This window comes from Ailuropoda melanoleuca, chromosome 15 (assembly GCF_002007445.2).
Source record: "Ailuropoda melanoleuca isolate Jingjing chromosome 15, ASM200744v2, whole genome shotgun sequence".
Taxonomy (NCBI): Eukaryota; Metazoa; Chordata; class Mammalia; order Carnivora; family Ursidae; genus Ailuropoda; species Ailuropoda melanoleuca.
The window spans coordinates 14,059,360-14,080,513 of NC_048232.1; the positions used below are offsets into that span (position 1 = coordinate 14,059,360).

General features: G+C 38.9%; 1 protein-coding gene across 2 annotated transcripts in view; it reads right to left on the reverse strand.

Moving 5' to 3' along the window:
• Positions 1-21,154, reverse strand: part of ITGA8 (integrin subunit alpha 8) — a 179,765-nt gene that overhangs the window by 58,322 nt on the left and 100,289 nt on the right. For both annotated transcript variants that reach the window (XM_034643803.1, XM_002926627.4), the window contains exons 15-22: positions 20,855-20,962; positions 14,250-14,305; positions 13,692-13,846; positions 12,250-12,387; positions 11,692-11,759; positions 9,948-10,095; positions 4,921-5,013; positions 305-384 (exon numbers count right to left, since the gene is read on the reverse strand). In XM_034643803.1, coding sequence (XP_034499694.1) covers positions 305-384; positions 4,921-5,013; positions 9,948-10,095; positions 11,692-11,759; positions 12,250-12,387; positions 13,692-13,846; positions 14,250-14,305; positions 20,855-20,962 — 846 coding nt within the window. The remainder of the gene's footprint in view (positions 1-304; positions 385-4,920; positions 5,014-9,947; positions 10,096-11,691; positions 11,760-12,249; positions 12,388-13,691; positions 13,847-14,249; positions 14,306-20,854; positions 20,963-21,154) is intronic.

Consider the following 21,154-nt stretch of genomic DNA (forward strand, 5'->3'; position numbering starts at 1 on the left):
AAAAATGGAGGTAAATGGGGGTGGGAGGGTACCCAGGACAAAATTTTACTAAAATAACTTAGCCTATAGATGGATCTCTTTTCTAAAAAATAAAAATAAAAATAAAAAAGATAATAATAAATGAATGAATAAATAAATTACGAAACTGAAGCAACAGAAACAAAGGAAATTATCTGTGAAACTCTGGGTTTTAATTTCAGGAGAACTTCTAAGGTTAAGGAGGTTGAAGAATGGCCGTTCATTTCACTATGGATCTCTGTAATATTGAATGCTGACCATAATTTTAAGCACTTAAAGATCTAACCTTCTGATTTGGAGATCGAAGTTAATGCTCATGTTTGTTTTCTCAAGACGTGGAACCGCAAATCGGAGGCCCAGAGAATACTAGAAGAAAAAAATACAAGTCACTAAGTTTATGACAGGGAGGGACTTTCTACACAGCGTAAAAATCTTTTTTAAGTCATCCTTGCAAATCCCCCCCCTAGATTGCTGTCCTTTTCTCTGCCTCCACCCTGGGTTGCTGAGAGGAAGTCACGTAACTAAGACTGCAGGAATTCAATTTCCTATACATCATGGTTCCTTCCCTTCATTTAGCCCCATATGGACTCTTTCTTCTCTGGCCACCTTGTTATATGCTAAATTAAAAGCAAACTAAATATACAAGAGATGAGGGATTTGGAAAACGGCAATGCTTGTGTTTGAGGCACCTTTAGGTAGTCATTGAAGTTATGGCTGTAAAAACTATGCAAATATGTGGTTAATGCTTCTAATGTAATAATGATCCATGAAGAAACAGGTTACATAGTTGTATGTACAATGTGTTTCTCCTTTTGTTTTAAAAGTTTATCGATGGAAAAATTACTGTAGAGGAGTGAGGGTGTATGGTAAGAAAGTATACCAGAATAACATGCTACGGTTGTGTTAAGATTATACGTGCAGGGATTCTTTTCTCCACCTTTCTTTATTTTCCAAAGTTTTGAACGTGCTCTAATATTTTTTAAATTTGAGGACAGATTTTTAAAACTTTGGGAAAAATAAACCCAATGATAACATAAAGAAGTGAAAATAAGGGGGCGCCTGGGTGGCACAGCGGTTAAAGCGTCTGCCTTCGGCTCAGGGCGTGATCCCGGCGTTATGGGATCGAGCCCCATATCAGGCTCCTCCGCTGTGAGCCTGCTTCTTCTTCTCCCACCCCCTGCTTGTGTTTCCTCTCTCGCTGGCTGTCTCTATCTCTGTCAAATAAATAAATAAAATTAAAAAAAAAAAAAAAAGAAGTGAAAATAAGAGCTAAGTAATTCTATGACTTACTCTCCCACGCGCTGTGCTAAGCCTTACGTGCCTTGTCTCACATAATCATGATAACCACCCCACAGGTAGGTACTGTGATTGCTGACATTTTACAATCGAGCGGTAATCTGGGGATTAGGGAGATCAAGGGCCTTCGTCCAGGTGCACAGCAAATGAATTGTAGCGTTGGAAATTCCTGCAAACTGACTCCAGGACCTGTACTCTTGGCCACTACGCTATGAGAATCAAATCAGTGATTAAAAACTCGTGTTAATATGAACCAGTAATAATATGAACTAATAATAAATCTTTATTTTTATCATAAATCATCATCATCATTTCACTAACCCTTACTGACTGTGCTGTAAGCCAGGTACTGACCTAGTGGCTTTATATACATCATATAATCGCACTGTTCCAAATATTCCTAAACATGGGGATTCTCCCATTTCAATGTGACCTCGTCCAAGGTATCACAACTGACAAATGGCAAAGCTGGAATTTAAACCCAGGTGTGGTCTCATTACTAAGCCTATGCATCCTTATGTTGCAGCCACGATGAATTCCTTTATAATAACAAATGTGCGATTTTCAGTCAGGCCTCTGGGACTTTGCACATAAACTTCTCTCTTCTTTGGAAACTACTTAAAACTTTTCCTGCTTTTTCTATGTGAAGACATTCTACTTGTGCTCCAAAGTTCAGGATAAGAGATCCTCCTGCAACATACTGTCTGATCCCAAAGGCCAGGTAAGGCAGACATTTTCTGTTTATTCCCTATCTCCTTCTTTGCTACTTTCCTATCACTCAACCTCTGATATTGCTAATGTCGAGTTTCTTACTGAATGGGGATTATATATTTTCATCTTGATATTGTGAGACTCTGGCTTAGTATCAGGCATATAGAAGGGGTACAATAAAAATGGCTGAAAGAATGATGTGAAAGAGTTTGCTATTGTTTGCACGGTTCCAGTGATGGGGATCTTACTGTACTGTGATGAAGCCTGGCTAATGTTGGTATTCATTATAGAACAATTCAGCCTGGGACAAAGATACAACAACAATGTGACAATTTCATATTGGTGAGAAGCCCATGTGTTTTCAACTAGAACCAAACACCAGATCTCTGGGCATTGATTCTAAAGAACCTTTGTGGAATGACTACTTTTTTGTTTTCCTGATTGAGAGATTTTTCAAGTTTTTATGAATCCTACTGGCACATATTTTATATTACTATAGATATTATATGAAAATGACATTACTACTTACAAATCAGAAGTGATACTTCTGAATATTACCTTGAATGTTTTGTTAAATTAAAATAAAAAGTAACTTGAAAACTTTTTTTTTAAATATTGGGACTGAAATAAATCGTCCTGGTGATTTATGATGCTTTTTAATATTTAGGACTGCTTTTACATTTGGAATTTTACTACAACCAACTGAGACTTTTTTTTAAAGTACAAAATGAAGAAGTAAATAAATCAAAATGTTTTATAACAAAACAGAATGCAATAAAATTTGATGTATTTAAGGGCATTAAAGGGTGAGATAAGAAAGCTATTAGGTTTCTTCCACTATAGACCTCACAGATAAATGAATACAAACAATTTACTTCCTTGACTTCCAAAAATTACTTGCTGGTAAAATGGATTGACATCCTGTCACATAAACACATTTGTGGTTAAGACCACACTGCCATTTTTACCCTCCACTTGGATTGTCACCAGTGGTCAATTTTTGTTCCAAGATTATTCTTAGTTATTAATGATCTTAGATGATCTCTGGTTTAGACTTAACAATTTTAATACTGAAAAAGGAATGAATGCCTGGTCACCTCTAGATGCAAACACTGAGGCTACCATGTCAATTTCTTCCTCTTTGGCCTTGGGTAGATCTCTTCTTGACACCAAACTAGGAAGTTGGATTTTTCTTGAAAACTAACAAAAGGACTTATTAGTTTCCAGATAAAAGAATTCTAATGAAAAATGTTCTAACTTCTCAGCTCAGAAATCCTGTTCTATCTTTCATGGCTTCATTTAAAAATGTCATCTCATCTGTTATTCATTAGTTTTTATCCAAGTACTTTTCCTAATTTTGCAGACGGGATAGAATATGGACTTTGTGTTAAGTCCTGGTTTAAATCTTAGTTTTGTCATTCATTACATGTTTGACTTTGGGAAATTTATTTGACATTTCTCAGTTTCTTCATCTATAACATAGGAGAAATACTCAAATCATGGGATTGTTGCTTTTGAAAATTTTATGAGGTCACATAAAAGAAAAAGCACCCAGTGATGGTTTTGTAACACAGAGGGCAATTTCAGTACATGTTAGCTAATAAAAATCTGTTATAAAATTTATCTTCCATTTAAATATTTACTTTTTTGACCCAACTAGTGAGCTTCCTGGACTATAGCTTGGCACACTTTATAAATACCTGGGATCAATGGAATAGAGTTCATTAGGGTGTAGAAAAGCAAAAATATTATTCTAGCACCTAAAGAATAAATTGGGAATAAGTATTCCTTGGTAGTTTCAAATGCTCAGATAAATGTGACAGATCATGGACTAAAAGCTTTATTTACTGCAGGACTTCTCAGCACCTTTAAAATGCAGAAGTGCACCTGAATGCCCCAGAGGAGGATATGATACTCAGCAGCAGTGACCACAGAACTCCCCTTTAAAGCCTGATCTCAAGGGATCAGTACTCTGGAATATACTTTGGGAAGCTATTCTAATACAAACCTATGCAATTATAAATTTTTATCATTTTTTTCAAATAGGTCATTTTATTGATAATCATAAATATTTAATTTAAAACAGGAATATTATGTTTAGTTTATGCAGCATTTAATTATGCAGTATTTGCAGATTTCAGAACTTTTTTCTGATTCATGACTTCATAATAAGTATTTCCACTGAGATATTTATTACAAGAAGTTACTATGTGTACTTAAATGGCTATTGAATAAAATAAACTTATTGTCTACAAGTAATCCTGAATGAAAAGTTCCTAAATCTGGAAACAACGAAAAAGAAGAAGAAAAACATGTCCGTATTCTTTCAAAAGCACATTACAGATCATTATTAACTCTTTTGTTTTTCTTGCTACAATTTTCTGTATTATTCTTCAATTAAGAAGCATGGAAAATATAGACCTGGTAAAGCTAACTCAAAAGCTGGGTTATGGTAACATTTTAATATAAAAATACTGTGGATGGTAGTCATATGGGTGGTATGTCAAAAATAAAAGCTTCATCATCTTTGCTAAAATTTTTAACTATGTTATTTCTTAAGTCATTTACTGAATACAAAGAAAAAAACTGCAGTGACATTCAAAGAAAAAATATCCCAAGAAAAAATCTGTAGCAAAAACATCTTCATAAAGCATCTAAAAGACATGTCAAAGTAAAGTCAAAAGACAAAGCATATAAAAGTATTCATCTTTTTGTGTTTTTAACCTCAGATTCCCTACTCTGTATAGGATAGAATGCTCAATCCACTGCCCTGGTAATTTCCTGCCTAATTAGTTTTAGTTGCCAGGTGCTAACCTGCTGAGTGCTAATTGGGGAGCGTTGTACTAGCTCTGTTTAAAATTCAATTAGAACTTAGGGCTTCTGGTTTTCTCTTACATTTGTTCCAGCCACCATAGGGTTCCCAAGGTCACACACCACCATCCTGGTTATATTTTCCATCTTGTACTCACAGCTCAGTGGTCGCAGACCCTGCAATGGGAAAGAACACCAGCGTGGAGCTCAGGGGGCAAATAAGTTACATCCTGTCCCAAAGGCAATGCGGTGGGCCTCGGGAAGCTTCTCTTGATTTCAAACACCTGTGCGGGCTGTGCCCAAGAATTCATGTGTGACCATTAACTCAGAAGAGAAACTTGAGAGAGGGGAAAAAAAACCTCAAAGTTAATTATAGGAAGAAATTGGATTGGTAAACATACCTAGTGTGTTTCCCTGAGGAGGAGAATGCTTACTACATAAAATAATGAACATTTTAGAAATTATTTTCACCATTGCTAATGTTAAATTCAGACCATGAAGATCACAGATGAGTAAACATCATTGCACAAATTTACTCTTGCAAACAATGAAATGACAGGTATTAGTAGAGGCTATCATGTGACTCAAGGAGCATTTGTAAGAGCTTTGCTCTGAACACAAATTCCTACACACCATGGTCCCAGTTTGAGATTACACAATCTTAGTTCCATCCTCTAAATACTGAATATGGGAATAGAATACTTTTATGTCTACGCAGTGCTTCCTGTCTCCCTTCTTTACCTTATATCCTATTCTCAGTAGAAAGTATAAAAACTCAAGTTTGAAGAGGCATTATTTCCCTCTAATTTACTATGAGCCACTAATATATGACCTGTCACCCTTATTCCCACAGATGAGCTTGCAATATGAAGACTTTCACAAAGGAGCAAACTTTTGGGAATTTCTGCCCCAAGAGAGGTCCAAGGAAGAGGGTTCTGAATATGAGACCATTGGTCCATCTGTCAGCTCTACTGAAATTTCATCTAAGGAAGTAATGTGACTTTTCATGTAAAAGTTTCAGAAACCAACCTCCATTTCATTCTTCCCACTTAATTCAGAAAAACCAAGATCCAACACCAAAACAAAGAAGCGCTAAACAAACACATCCAGGTAAAGAATTTTGTAAGTAAATCATATTATTTGAGAACATCAACTTCAGGGGAGCAGGGGATTTTGTATCCGTTCTATTCCCAGTGCCAGAAGAGTATTGGGCACAAAGTAGTGTAAGGGAGATACAGAGCAGAAGTAGCTCACATTACTTCCTAAGAGGAGTCTGGAATGAGATAGACAGAAACCCAAGTAAATATAAAATCCTCCTTCCTGTAATCACACAGGGAGGCACGCCCACTGAAAAGTCTGTTTAGACTCCGAAGAAAGGGGTGAATGACTGATATCTGGAGGCAATTTAATACATGCTCTCTCCAAGTAACCTGAACGAGATCCTAAGAAGCTAAGAAACAGAGTTTCAAAAAGCTGGTAACATTCTCTCCTCTGAAAGGTAGAATTAGCATGTATTTAAATTCTTAAGGCTCTGTAACTAACCCTAATCTTACAGAGAACTTTTGTGTTTGAATTATTCAGTCCTGAAAACAGAAAATAAGGAACCCAGCAAAAGCTTTTAAAAATGTCCACAAGTCCTTTGAATATAATTCAAGGACTTAGTTTCTATAGTAAATATTTTATCTTATCTAAAGGTTGAAAGTTACATGTACATTTTTTCCAGCTTTCTAGAAATAGCTTTTTTTACATCAACCAAAGATCTTACCGCAGACCCTCCCACCCTTTTTCTTTTTTTAACCTTTATTTCCTTTCTCCAAGTGAAACAATGATTGTTTTTCTAGATATTTCTAGATTATTTTCCATAGCTGTTCCAGGGACACTCCTGCTCTAATCCATTTATAGCTTTTAAGATATTATTCATTCACTAAAAATATTTACTGTGTACCTACTGTTTACCAGGCATTGATAAAAAAGACCCCTTGTCTTCACTGAATTTCCAGTCATCCTAACAATTGTAATAAGTAATCACAAGCAATTGTAACAAGCAATGGAAACATAATCAGGGCAGTTCGAGTTTTACCATGGGAGAGGGTCATAGTGATAGGGGAGGTTATGCATCTAGATTTAAGGACCAGAGAAGTTTCCCCTGGAATAAGTGATATCCAAGCTGCTGGGGGGGGGGCGGGGGGCAGTGCATATCAGTGGTTCAGAGCCGGGGATCAGATCTAACAGTGGAGTTGTGAGTCTCGGTTCTGCTACATAAAAGCTGTGTAACTTTGGGCATGTTACTGAATTTCTCCTTATCTATAAAGTGGGGGATACAGATAGACTTGCTGTTTCTCTATAAGGCTGTGATGAGGGTTAAGCAAATTACATCCATATAAGATCTCAGAGGAGTGCCCAGCCCATCTCAATTGCTCAATAAATGTTTGCAGCCTCAATCATGACCAAGCTGAAGCCTGAAGGATAAACAGAAAGAAGTAAGCTGGATAAGGGGGAGGAGGGAGTGGAATTGGCGTGTCAGAGAGAAGGAAGTGCAGCCACAATCTCTGTGGCAAGAGAGCACACGGGTATTCTCGAAACTGGAAACAAAGTCAGTCCTGCTGGAATTTAGGGTGTGGGGTAAAGGAAAGAATCAAAGCCCCGTGATGAGGCTAAAGGGGTGAACAGAGGTGATAGAATTAAGGGCCTCGTTAGTTATTGAAGGGATTTGGATTTTATCCTAAAAGCGATGGGGACCTAGTGAGGCTTTTCAGCAAGAAGCGGTAGGATCAGATTTACATGGTAGGGAGAGGACTACCCCTGTGGGAAGCGGAGCGGAGGCAAGCTGGTAGGGAGATAAGTTAGAAGACTGTTGTCATCTCAGCAAAAGCTCATGCCAGTCCAGATGAAGGCAGTGACAGTGGCAGTTAGGTGGAGAGAAGAGATGAACTGGAGAGACTGGGGCTGAGTGGGCTGTAGAAACGAGGTGGCTACTGGTGCCAATCTGAGACAGGAAATGGAAGCGGGGGAGAAGTGTGAGTGTGGGGAGAGGACAAGCCTAGTTCTGGGCATGCTGAATGTGAGGTGGGTGTGAGGCAGAGGAATGCAGTATGGGAGGTCCCCCAAACAGCCAAATTCATGGAAAGTAGAATGGTGCTTATCAGGGGCTGGGGGAAGAGGGACTTCGTGGTGGGTGAGTACAGGGTCTCCATCTGGGAAGATGAAAACGTTCTGTACCGCGTGTTGCACAAGAATGCGGATGTACTTAATGCCACTGAACTGCACATTTAAAAAGTGGCCAAAATGGTAAATTTTATATTATATATATTTTACAACAATCAATAATAGTCACAATATAAAGCGCGTAGGCCCTTATTCCTAGAAGAATTTAGAAAAAGTCACCAAAAGGAAAGTATGAAGTCTGGCTCAGTGAAGGTTTCCAGAGAAAGAGATGGTCAGCATCCACATTTTCGAAAAGATGAATGTTTTCAACAAAAGAATAACAAAACTTCAATCAGATAATCCTAATATGTTTCCCCCTGGAGGAAAATGTCTAAAAAAAACTTGAACTGAGTTTAAATAAAAAGGTACACAAACCTCAAACTGCCTAAAAACAAAGAATAAATTAGAACGTGGCTTAGTCATGTGAAATTCAAAGACTAAGCTAAATCTCTGCCCAAGGGAAACTGATGGAAGAAAAATAGTTAAGGGCTTCTTTGAGATTATGGATAATGTCTGTTGTAATGTTTACAGCCAAAGATAGAAGCGATAAACGTTCTCCTGTATTTTCCACGCAACAAAGTGAACCGTAAACTGGATGTTTTGCTAAAAAAAACCTTTTGGAAGAGATGCTTTGTTTAACGAAGTCAGCGGTGGAGGGACATGAAGCAATCAAATGAAAATAGAAGTGGAGCCCTGGAATATTTTTAAAAATAACATACTTGAACTTTTGTGTTTGTTTCTATAGTATTTGCATGTGAGTGTGTACAGGTGATATTTTTCTACGAATTTCTGCAACAGAAACTTGTCATGATTTTATGACTGCCAAAGATATACAATTATTACTCACCTGGATTTATATTTTTTACTAAGAAGATAATTTAACCAAAATATAAACCACAAGACTAGACGTATGAGTAGAGAATTTTGCATTCCTTACATCTTTAAATGCCTATAAAATATCAACATCACAACAATTTGCTAACATCTCCTGAGAGGAATTATCCTTCATCGACGTAGTCATTAGAATGCTCAAACTCTTCAGAGTCTGTGATATTTGGAAACCAGCAAACAGTTAACAAATCGTAGTTAAATGAGCAAACCCATCAGCAATTCCTGAGGGAGCTCCCTTTGTGCCTGGCTCCTGGGAAAGAGTGTTAGGCTGGGTCTCTACCCTTGATTGTACATTTCCGTACATTTCTAAAGACGAGGGACTCTCTCTGTTATCCTGCAATGTATTTATAATGGCTTTTTAGACCAAGTGTTTAAAAACACAGCAGAACCTGCAGATGCCCCAAGTGGGAAGATTTGTGGTCTGATAAGGAACAATTATAAAAAACGTTGTCAATTTAATAAATGGTGGCATTGCCTGACCGACAAATGACGAAGACCTGGCTTTTCTTGGTCCCGGTCCCAAAAAGGTGGGCCACGAAGGAAGAAAAATGAACATGTTTCCTTTCCAGTGCCTGTCTAGGCTGTTATCAATGCTCAGCTGGGACTGGTCGGAGCTTCCTCCGTAAGCAATAATGAAAGCCAGACCTCCCGGGACCTGCTTGAAACGTAAAGGAACTAAAAACAAAGGCCTGAAAACAGCCAGCGAGGGTGGGAGTCAGCAAGGGAATCAAGCTGATAGATGCCGTTAGCAAGCTTCTCCTTTCAGCCAGTTGTATTCTCTTCCTTGCTTCAGCTCTCCATCTTTGGCCAATTTATCTCTGCACTATGGCCAAGAAAGATATGAATACTTGCATAAGACCACCCCTCTTCCTGGCTCATTGCTATTATGACGACCAAAAAGTAAGGTGCCTTTTTGTCCCCCTTTATTTGGGAAGAAAGTCTCAGCTAAGGTGGCTCTACTTAACATCGATTTGACTTCAAATGTATAACTAGCTCTTTTCCTACTCCGAATTTACCTTGTTGCTGCGTTCAATCCCAACATAATCTGCCTCTTCCGGTATCATCACAAAGAGTTCAGCTTCGTACGCACCTTCTCCTTCATTTCTTGCATTGATTATGAGCGTAAGATGATTTTCATCTCCTATGATGACCTGATTCTTATCTCTAAAATGCAGTTTAAAAGGAATATTAGGTACCATACTTCCCTGGATTCACAGATACTGTATTTAAGGACTTGGAAGAAAAGAAGGAAGATGTGGGAATAGAATACTTGGACAAGAAGATGGTTCATCATGAAAGGGTGGTGAGAAGAACTGAGAAAACACATCTGTAGGGGCAGGGCAGGAAAACATCCTGGTAATGGTTAACAATGAGTTCTCAAAAAAAAAAAAAAAAGGGAGTACCAGTTTGTAGCTGATTTCAATTTTTGAAATTTTCATTTGCTGATTCCAGTGGTGTAAATCCTCCCATTGTGGTCAATTTCAGGCTACTGACCTACTTCATCTGCCAGCAAAAATCCAGGAAATCGGACAGTTGGCTCAGAAGCCAGAATGAGGCGGCTCTGGCACATTGCTGGACACGCCCAACAGGAAGAAGATGAGCAGTGGGAGAAAAGGGAGACACGGTTTAGAAACAAAGAAGGAGGGAGGTGCGAATGCCAAATGAACCATAAGAGGGAAGAAAGAGGCAGATAAAATAAGATCTCAAATAGCTGATTGAGGATTTTGAGGAAATTTAATTCTCTCCAAACCTCAAACTGAGCCAACATTTGGAAATGTCTGCCACCTTTGACCCTTAATCAGAGCTATTGCTTTGGATACTGGCTAAATTGTGGAGTTTGGAAAAAAGTCCCCTGAAAGGTTGCTAAGCGGATTCCAAACGCTGGCAGCGGAATGGGCCTCGGGTGTGTGTGTGTGTTGGGGGTTGAGGAACATGATTCTGCTTTTCTTGACAGAAGATGTTTTATCTTGGGCTCATTTCTTTCCATAACAAAATGTAGTACAGTTACCAGTGCTGGACTGGTGACTTTCCATTACAGGCAACTGGGAAGCCCTTTGATTCTTTCCTTTTTTTTTTTTTTTAAGGATTTTTTAATTTATTCAGAGAGAGGGAGAGAGAGAGAGCACGCGAGCAGGGAGGAGGGGCAGAGGGAAAGAGAGAAGCAGACTCCCCGCTGAGCAGTCTCCATCCCAGGACCCCAGGATTGTGACCTGAGCCAAAGGCAGATGCTTAACCCACTGAGCCACTCAGGTGCCCTGAAGCACTTTGATTCTTCAGTTGATTTTGGAACACCTTCTGCTTTACTCCACAGGGTGCCAATAATTTTTTTTTCAGAAAATTAAAAAATCTATTTCATTTTGACAATTTTAAGGATGCTTTTGAGTCATGAGGTGCTGCAAAAGCTGGTTTGGGTAAGGTGTGGAGAGAACCAGCCTGAGTCTCCTGCTCCCAGGACTGAGGCAAGTCCACACAACCTGAATCACCCGCCCCCCGGCCAAGAGATTCAGTTTGAACAAGCACCTTCCCCCCCATTTTTGCTAAAAGATGGCAAAATCTTAGGGTGTGTCACTTGATACCAGTGACAAAGAACTGACCCAAAACACAGGCTAACCCAAAGTGTAGCCAGGCTCGAGAATTTCATGCAGAGTTTTTTTTTTTTTTTTGGTAGTAGTTGGAAGTGTATACTTTCTCCTGAGCAGCTTTAAATAAACACCTGTATTCCATTAGATAAAGCATACATGTCTATTTACTTAGACTTACGGTCTAGCTGACAGCTTCAAGTCAGGAATGCACACGTTGTCTTCACCACAATCCACCAGGATGTGAGCCTGTGTTGTGCAAATAGGCATCAGGAATAATCTGGGAAAACCTGAATTGCATTCTTTTTCTTGAAAAGTTTGAAAAATTCCACAAATTAAACCAAAGCCCTCATTTCACTCGGCATGATTCTGCCCTGCTAGACACCCTGGGCGAGGCAGTGATCTCCCGATACAGCCTCGTTGACATAATAGCCCGATTCCCATTCATTCTGCAACCTCCCTAAAGAAGGCCTCCCTGGCAGTGTTTTGAGGGTCACAGGCTGTATTGTTTCCCTTACAGCCAAAGTTTGAGCAAATTAAATCTCGGTTGCACAAGGGGAAGGGCTTCTGAAAACACGGTTATGCAGTGTTTCAGGCAACACATCAGGGAAATCTCCCCAGTGGGACGAGTTCATGTGCAGGAATGCAAACAAAAGAGGCTGGGTTTGGTCTTCAGGTCACAGGAGCGATGCCCAGGGCCTGACCGAGAACCAACCATCCCAGACTGTCAGGGACCTACCTGCTCGGTCACAGTGTTTTCCCTGTAGTAATTCAATATCGGTTTCACTTCCAGGCCTTCTTTAAAGGTGGATTCATCCAAACTGTAATTCAAACTAATGTTGATTGGAGATAATTTATCTCGGAATTCAGTTTCATCCTAGGGAAAATAATCACACTCTCAAGGCAGGCTCCGGGAAATAGCTACAAGATGTTAGTCTGTGAAAGGCAGGCGACATTTGACTTTGGCCAGTGAAAGTGAATGATCAATGCTGCTGATCACGGCAGCCCGCTCAGGTTCATGTGGGTTATAGTAGGCAGCTTAATTAATGCATGTTCAGGGATGAAATTGTTTAGACCTATATGCTTCAGGAGGCAATCTTCAGGTTCCCACACAGATGGGTCAAATTGCAAAGGGCAAAAAAACATACTTATAAATGTAATAAATGCCATGGAAAGTTTCATGAATTGGGATTTTTGTTTTCATGAGGCTGGCAGCATTTATGAGTCCTTTTGGTCTCAGGGGGAGAAAACATCTTGATTCTCCTTCTCTCTTGCCATCTCTTTAAGCTCACATGAACTTCACAACACCTTCAATGCCCTTGAAGTTCCCTCAGAAAAGGAAATAGAACCCCTTCAGAGTGGAGGGGTAGCACGTGCAAAGACCCTGAGCACATAGGAATGCCTCAGACCAGACAGAGGAAATGCCACCTTCAGATGTGTGTCAGTCACGGTCATAATGAGACTCAAGGGTCATGCATCCAGCTTTTCATTCTAGAGCATTCTAGAGCGTGTTTGTGAACTTTGCCCTCACTGGGTTCTCTCACCCCCTCACTAAGTCCCGTTAAGGAAGGAGACAAAATGAGAGAGAGAGAGAGTGATAAACCCCACAACTGCTAAGAAGCTGGAATAATAGTGCTATAAATATTTTGGCTCTTCACATTTGGCTTGGAGTTATTATAAATATACATAAATTATATTTATTTATGTTTTTATATATAAATTATATATATTTATATCTATATTATATATGTATATATATGTAAATTACTTTCAATAAAAGTGTTGATTTGCCTAAACATTTTCCCGAGTTGGCTTTGAAATGCACATTGATAACATCTGGCCAAACATACTCATGTAGGAGAAAAATTCAAATAAATTGCATTTAACGTTTATGGGTTTTTTGGGAGGGAGGTGGTGAGAAATGAAAACCACCTGAGTTAGTGCTAGTATCAGGGTAGTGTGCAAAGCAGAAAGAAGCCCCGGGAAGGAACAGCCACACACCATCAGGTCAGCTGCCTCGGAGCTCGAGAACGGAGCCAGGGGCCTTATAATAAAGTTTGCTCCTATAAAAGGAAAATAGATGTGAATCTCTGTGGACAAGTATGGTGATTCAATAGAGAAAAACGGTTGGAATTTGACTCTGAATGTTAGAGGCCAGAAAGGTGATTCTGGAACACTTACTCGAAGGTAAACCACAAAATCCTGGCATTGGAGGGATTTCTGCCGCTTTACAGGGAGGGGGAAGATGCGATGTGACTGGTGGTTGTCAAGGAAAAGCGTGCGTTTAATGGCTCCTTTTTGTTTCAGGGAGTCTAAGTGCAGCTCGGCAGTCAGGCCTAGGGACAGAAATAGAGCAAATAGAATCAGGAAAGGAAAAGTATTCAGTGAATGCAGTGCTTGAATTAATTTCTATTTCAACTTGCTTACTCAGAAAACATTGTTCTCATAGTTGGATCAAAAACAATACACAAGCTGGAAAAAAAAGTTTTAGAAAATACTCTCCAAGCTGAGAACCTTGCTTTGTAATGGTTTTCCTCTGTCATGATTATATTTGTTTTTACAGGTAACATTAACGCCAATCATTCAAGTAAGAGTTATGTAGAAATTTCCATATATACAATAGAAATCTTAATATTAAAAAAGGGCTCTTTCAAAGTTTTCTATGGTCTGTGCCAAGAAATGCTTATTGTTAACTTTTCTTGCTATGGTACGGGAGTGTAAAAATGAAAACATGCTCACCGATTGTGTTGGAAATGCTCTGGCCTGTTACAGACACGCATACTCTTAAAGAGAAGCTATGGAAAACAATAGTCAATAATGTATTGGTTAGTAAAGTTTTGAATCTGAAGTAGAAACCTTTATCTCACCCAAGACAAAATGAATACCTCATTTTTACTCTGTATTTCTCATTATACACACACACAACTAACTACAGATGCATATATTTGTAAAGTCTATCCAGCTATCTATCTCACCACTTGACCACAACACTAATGCAATTAAGACGGGTAACATGAATACGTCGGAAAGTATTTAAAGTAATACTTTAAAGGTAACTGATTTAATCAATGGATTAAGTAATCAATTACTTGCTGCTTTTATTCCATAAATACATATGAACCCTGCCCCTGTGTGAGGGAGGGAAGAATTAGGCAGTGCAGGAGGGACAGCCAGCGGTAGAACTTGGAGATGAGCAAGAACGTGACTCCATTTGAGGAACAGGCAGAAACTGAGTTTGGTGGGAGCAGGGAGGGGAAGCTCAGGGAAATGAGGCTGGTCGGTTGATCTGCAGGGAACAGGGCTTTGAAATTCATGTTATAGAGTTTGGACTTCATCCTAAGAGGCACGGAGCACCATGGGATGACGAACCCCCATCCCCACTTGGTTTAGGAGGAGGAGGGAGCCTGGTGGTAAATTGCTGGGTGTGGGTACAATTTGGAGGGAGAGAGAAAGAACAGGAGGAGCTAAGCATGGCTGTCTCAAGCTAGGTGGGCACCATGATATGGCATGTAGACACAATAAAAAGAGGGCAGACGTGCACAAGAGACACTTGATAGTTTTGCCTGGAACATGACCTAAACTCAATCCAGAGAGATGTCTGCCACGGCTCGTAGGATGACCTGCCCTGGGACCTGTTCTGTGACCAAAAAGGGAAATGAGAAATGACCAGTCGTCTCTGCCTGGCTTTGCAGCATGTGCTCACATCCCTCCTGAAAAAAGCCCTAGCAAGCCAGCGTTCGAGAGGGGGCTTTTCCACATTTCCAAGAAAGTACCAATAGGAGAACATACTTAAATATGATTTCAAGACAGTCTTAATGATTTTACTAATAAAATACTGTAGTAGGATTTGAGTATTTCGACAGCATCCCAAAGCTGTAAATAATCCCTAATCATACTTTAATTATGTGTCAGCTTCCTGCGTGGAATATAATGAAAATGTGTCACATCTGGGACTCATCTATCTGCCGTGACCTCAGTCAATGTCTCCCTTCAGGGTAAATAATTTGCCACATGCCATTAAGCCAATAGTTTCCTGAGATGTCTCTGCTCTTCCAAGTGCTTGTGCTATTTCCCCCGAGAAATCACAAATTCCAGCCCACTTCAACTTCAATTAGAATTATTTAAGAAAGAGGGAACAGTTAACCCTATCTTTACATTCTGCAGCATGTCGGGCTTTCAAAGTCGACATGTTTTTTGTGTCCCCCTTTTTTTTTTTTTTTTTTTGGAGGTACCTGGTTACGTGTCAAAGTCAGAGACAAAGTTCATTCACTTTTACAAGAGAAATTCCTGTTTGTAATGAAATTATCAGCCTACGTAAATTAAAATAATTTTATATACAGCCTTTTGTTGAAAATGAACAATTCAAAAGCAATAAAGTTTTTGGAAAAGAAATAAATGAGAGCTCTGGAGGTAAACCTTATTTTTCTTTGCAAGAAAGTGTTTGTTTGATGGACAAATGATGTCAGCGGCTGATTTATGAATTATATCAATTACGCATCAATGTAGTTCTGTATTTCTTTCTTAGTTCTCCCTGTTTACCCCCTTATCAGTAACTGGATGACTGACTTTTTTCATACAAGTTTAAAACACCTGCTACAACCTACTGAATTATTGATAACACCACCACCTCAGCCTACACCTGCCAGTTTATAGATGTCTTTCACAGAAAAGGGTTGCCAAGTCAAAACGTTCCAAGCACCTTGTTCTGATCTAAAAGGAAAACCTTGAAAGTTTATAGTGCTGAACCAAAATATTCATTTTTTTAAAGAAAATGTTTATTATTGGGGTGCCTGGATGGCACATTCTCTAGACCACATGACTCTTGATCTCAGGGTCCTGAGTTCAAGCCCCACATTGGGCGGGGAGCCTACTTAAAAAAAAGACTGAAAAATGAAAAATCCTATCAGATATTGAAAAATGTTATCAAGTTATGATAAATAAAACATTATTGAGAAACTTTTTATTATGAAATATAGTTGATATGTAATGTTATATTTGTTTCAGGTAAATAACACAATGATTCAACAGCTCAGTGCTCACCATGGTAAGCGTAGCTACCATCTGTTACCATACAAAGTAAAAACAAAATTACTGACTCTATTCCCTATGCTGTCCTTTTCATCGCTGTGACTTAATTTGTTACTGGAAGTCTGTACCTCTTAATCCCTTTCATATATTTTGCCTATCTCTCTTAGCCTCTGCTCTCTGCCAAGCACCTGTTCGTTCTCTGTGTGAGTCTGTTTTTGTTTGTTTGTTTATTCATTTGTTTTGTTTTTTAGATTCCACATATAAGTGAAATCATGATAGTTGTTTTCTCTGTCTGACTTATAATATCTTAGCATAATATCCTCTAGGTCCATCCATGTTGTTGGAAATGGCAAAATCTCATTCTTTTTTATGGCTGAGTACTCTTCCACTGTAAATATATTTACCACATCTTCCTTATCCATTCGTTTATCAATGGACACTTGGGCTGCTTCCATATCTTGGCTAATGTAAATAATGCTGCAATAAACATAGGGGTGAATATATCTTTTTGAATTAGTGTTTTTGTTGAAATATTCATTCTGAATTTAGCAAAGCATATATTGTACATTCACTATGTGTTTTATATACCAGAGAATTAGGTCCACTCACAAGACTATATCTAAATATAAAGTACACTTGAGTTGTCAGGGAAAGCTGTGACCTATAATTAATTAGAGTTAAAACTGCAAACTTGAATTTATGATCACATTCAATATGATACATTAGTCTGAATAGGTCTGATTGGAACAAAACATTAAATCAACTTAAAACCCTCATCACATAAATTCTAAAGGAAATTCTGTCTATAGTGAAGTTAGGACAATACATGACAAATCCTCCTAAAGGAGCCCTGACTCAATGCACCGTTAGAATAATGATACTGGGATGTAACGGTGTGCATAGCCATGCATGATGGAGAAAGAATGAGGTGGATATGAAACAGGATTTAAAGGTACAAAGAAATTCATTTTTCTTTTTTTTTTTAATTTTATTGATTTGCTTTAAGTAATCTCTACACCAAACGTGGGGCTCGAACTCACGACCCCAAGATCAAGAGTTGCATACTTCTGTGACTGAGCCCGCCAGACACCCCTCATTTTTCAATCTAAGCACTTTGATTTGATTTCAGTGACAGCAACTATTTTGCATGAAGTTAGGCATACTGGAAAAGGTTTTCTTACATTTGGAAAGTGGATAGTGATGGTCTTTCACATTTGTCAAATGAAATAGTTTGCTAAATACTTTTTATTTTTTAATTGATTAATAACAATATTAGTATTTATTGTGGAGGTTTTATTATTTTTTTCTAATTTGGAAATGCCAGTAGCAGATACTTTATAAAACTACACAGCTGTCTGAAAGACACATCCCAGTTAGCCTTCTCTTAAATGGTTTTCAAATATAGAATACAAGGTTATATCATATACAGACAAAAATTCTAGGAAAACCGACAAATATCTGTCAGTCATTTTGGAAATATTGACCTAAATTCCTAAAATAAGTTTAAAAACTATCAGAGAAACACATTCTAGACTAAAACAGCTGTTAACTTTCATCTTCAAGTACCCTGAGCCACCATTAATTCCAAATTTTTGCATGTGAAAATGAAATGTTTTTCAGAGAATGCATGTGATAGAATGAAATAAATACATAAAGACATATTTATTCATTTGCCCACACAACAAATTCCATCTTACCTTAATAATATGATTTAATGCAATAAGGAAAACAGCCCATGAAAAGAAACATTTTCTTGTAACAAAGTAATATTCTTTCCATAAAACCAAACAGACCTCATATCTATTAAAAATACTTAAAATTTCGGGGCAACTGGGTGGCACAGCGGTTAAGCGTCTGCCTTCGGCTCAGGGAGTGATCCCGGCGTTATGGGATCGAGCCCCACATCAGGCTCTTCTGCTGTGAGCCTGCTTCTTCCTCTCCCACTCCCCCTGCTTGTGTTCCCTCTCTCGCTGGCTGTCTCTATCTCTGTCAAATAAATAAATAAAATCTTTAAAAAAAAATACTTAAAATTTCATTAAAAAAAACCCTAAGAATCCTTAGAAAAAATGATCTAGTTTAAAATAGCACTTTATGTCAGAGCATGTCACACCCAGATACTTAAAAGCATCCAGCGTAGGGTCCATTCAGTTGCGAATGTGGGACCACCAGGCTCTTTGGGGAAATACTGAAGTCTTAGCACTCTTGCCCAAGGAGCTCCCACAGTTCATTTCCATGAATCACACCAGGGTAAGGACAGACACTGGCGCTTTCACATATTTTCTCAGCTCAGGTTTTCATTATAATACTTTATGGTTTTAAACCATTTAAAAATGTGCTTAGGGCATTTCCCAGCTACTTTCAAAAACTGGTAAAGGAGAGAGCACACCTCCCGGAATTGGGGAGTGCCCAAAGGACGTTTTTTCAAAGATTTCTTCAAGGTCTTCCTCACACCCCCACCCCCAGCCCCGACCTCCACCCACAAAGGCTTTGACTCTGGTATGAACTCCTGTCAAAAGGCCATCAACAACACGCTGAGATTGGGTGGAAATAAGTTCTCTGGGTTAAGACTGGTTTGTTCTGCATTCTGACAGTCTCAGGAACTGAACATACTGTCTGAATTAGACCACACCTTCTGGAAAATGAGGGCAAATCTCAAACACTCCAAGTATTTGTTGATTTTTCAGAGGATATACCCCGTTGGCATCACCCAATAGGACAGACTTCTGACCTTTGAGGACCCACATATTGAGAAACAAAGTGCCGTATTCTCAAGCTCTGTTACAACTGAATTCCATTTGTAGTTCTTTCAGATGACCAGAAGATTGAGAAGGAACACTTTCAGAAGTGATAGAAATCTTGTTCTCTATGGCCCACCAAAGGAACCATAATTCTACTAATATTCGTGATGATGAGATCAGGGCCACAACAACAGAGCTGAGAGCACAAAAATTGTTATTTTTACAATTGCATTTTGTCTAATTGTGCACACTAAATTACAAAATGGATGTATGTTTTCAGCACAGGAAACTGAGTGATTGAACCGAAACCTGACTATTAAAAAAAAAAAGTCTGGAAAGGGGTATCCATAAGCATATGCTAATGTAAAAGTCAAGGTATTTTTTCTATTTTCAGTTTGGTTGATATTTATTTGAGCATGCCAAGAACCTAAAAGAGAGCTCCGAGTTTTGTTACATTGGGAATTTCCACAAATGTTTTTATGCTTCTCCTTTCACTTGGAGCCTGTAGGTTGGAGAAGTAGCCTTCATGTGATAAATTAACAACAAAAGATCAAGATAAACATCATGTGATAGATCCTTCTTTTTTTTTTTTGAAAGACTAACTCTGTTTTTTTCTATATCTGTATTTGTTTCAATCTCTATATCCTGAAAAACATGAGTGCACATTCATGCCTCCCATTCCAGATGAGTAGCACAAGAAATAGTTTAGCTTTCCTCCTTCCTGTATTTGTATCTTTCTTCTCTGACTTTGAGAAATATTGCTGCCATTATCCTCATCGTATTTGCTTACATCTTCGATCTCTCTGAATATTGTTGTCTTAAAAATTTTTTTTTGAGCATAGTTGGAAAAAATGTTACATTACTTCAGGTGTACAAGTTAGTGATCTGAGAAGTTTATACATCACACTGTGGTCACCACAAAGTATAGCTGCCATCTGTTCCATTACATCACTATTATAACGTCATTGACTGCATTCCCCTGCTCTGCCTTTATTCCTGTTACTTACTCATTCCATAACTGGAAGCCTGTATCTCCCTACCCCCTTCACCTATTTTGTCCAACCCCCACCTCCATCCTTTCTGACAACCAGAGTTTGTTCTCTGTATGTATAGCTCTGTTCTGCTTTTTGTTTATTCTTTTTTAGATTCCATTTATGAGTGGAATCATATGGTTTTTGTCTTTCCCTATCTGACGTATTTCACTTAGCATGATACCTTCTAGGTCCATTCATATGTTGTCTCAAATGGAAAGATCTCATCTTTTTTTAATGGCTGTATAATATTCTAGTGTGTGTGTGTGTGTAGAGCAATATATTGTATATATTGTAATTTGTATATATAGTAATATTTTATATGTATAGTAATTCTCTGTCTATATATATCTATATCACATTTTCCTTATCCATTCAGAAAGACGAGCTCTTTGTTACTTCAATCGGGTGCACAGACCCACGGCATAACACCAGACCCGAGCTTCTCAGAGCTACTCTCAGGCCCCACCCCGGAAGCTGCATCATGACAAGAGGCCCACGTGATCTGCATCCGCATCCGGGTTTGGGAGGCACTGGTCTAACTCACCAGGCCACCACTGACAGAGACTCCGGAATCTGGCATGTTTTATTCTCCAGATTGATAATCATTGGGTGCAGCAAGAGCTGGGCGTCCACAGTCACCACTGGCCTCGCTCTGCAGGGAGAAGACACAGGGTCACAATGAGCCACGTGAGCGACACCCCACTTTCGGAGCCCACTGCCAACAATCCCAGCCTTTGCGCCAAGAATTTGCCTCGCTGCGTGAACAGGTGGGCTCCAGACTTAACTTGTTACCTAACACACGTGTGGTCGCTCGTGAACCCCAGCGAATGGGGCTGCGGGTCTG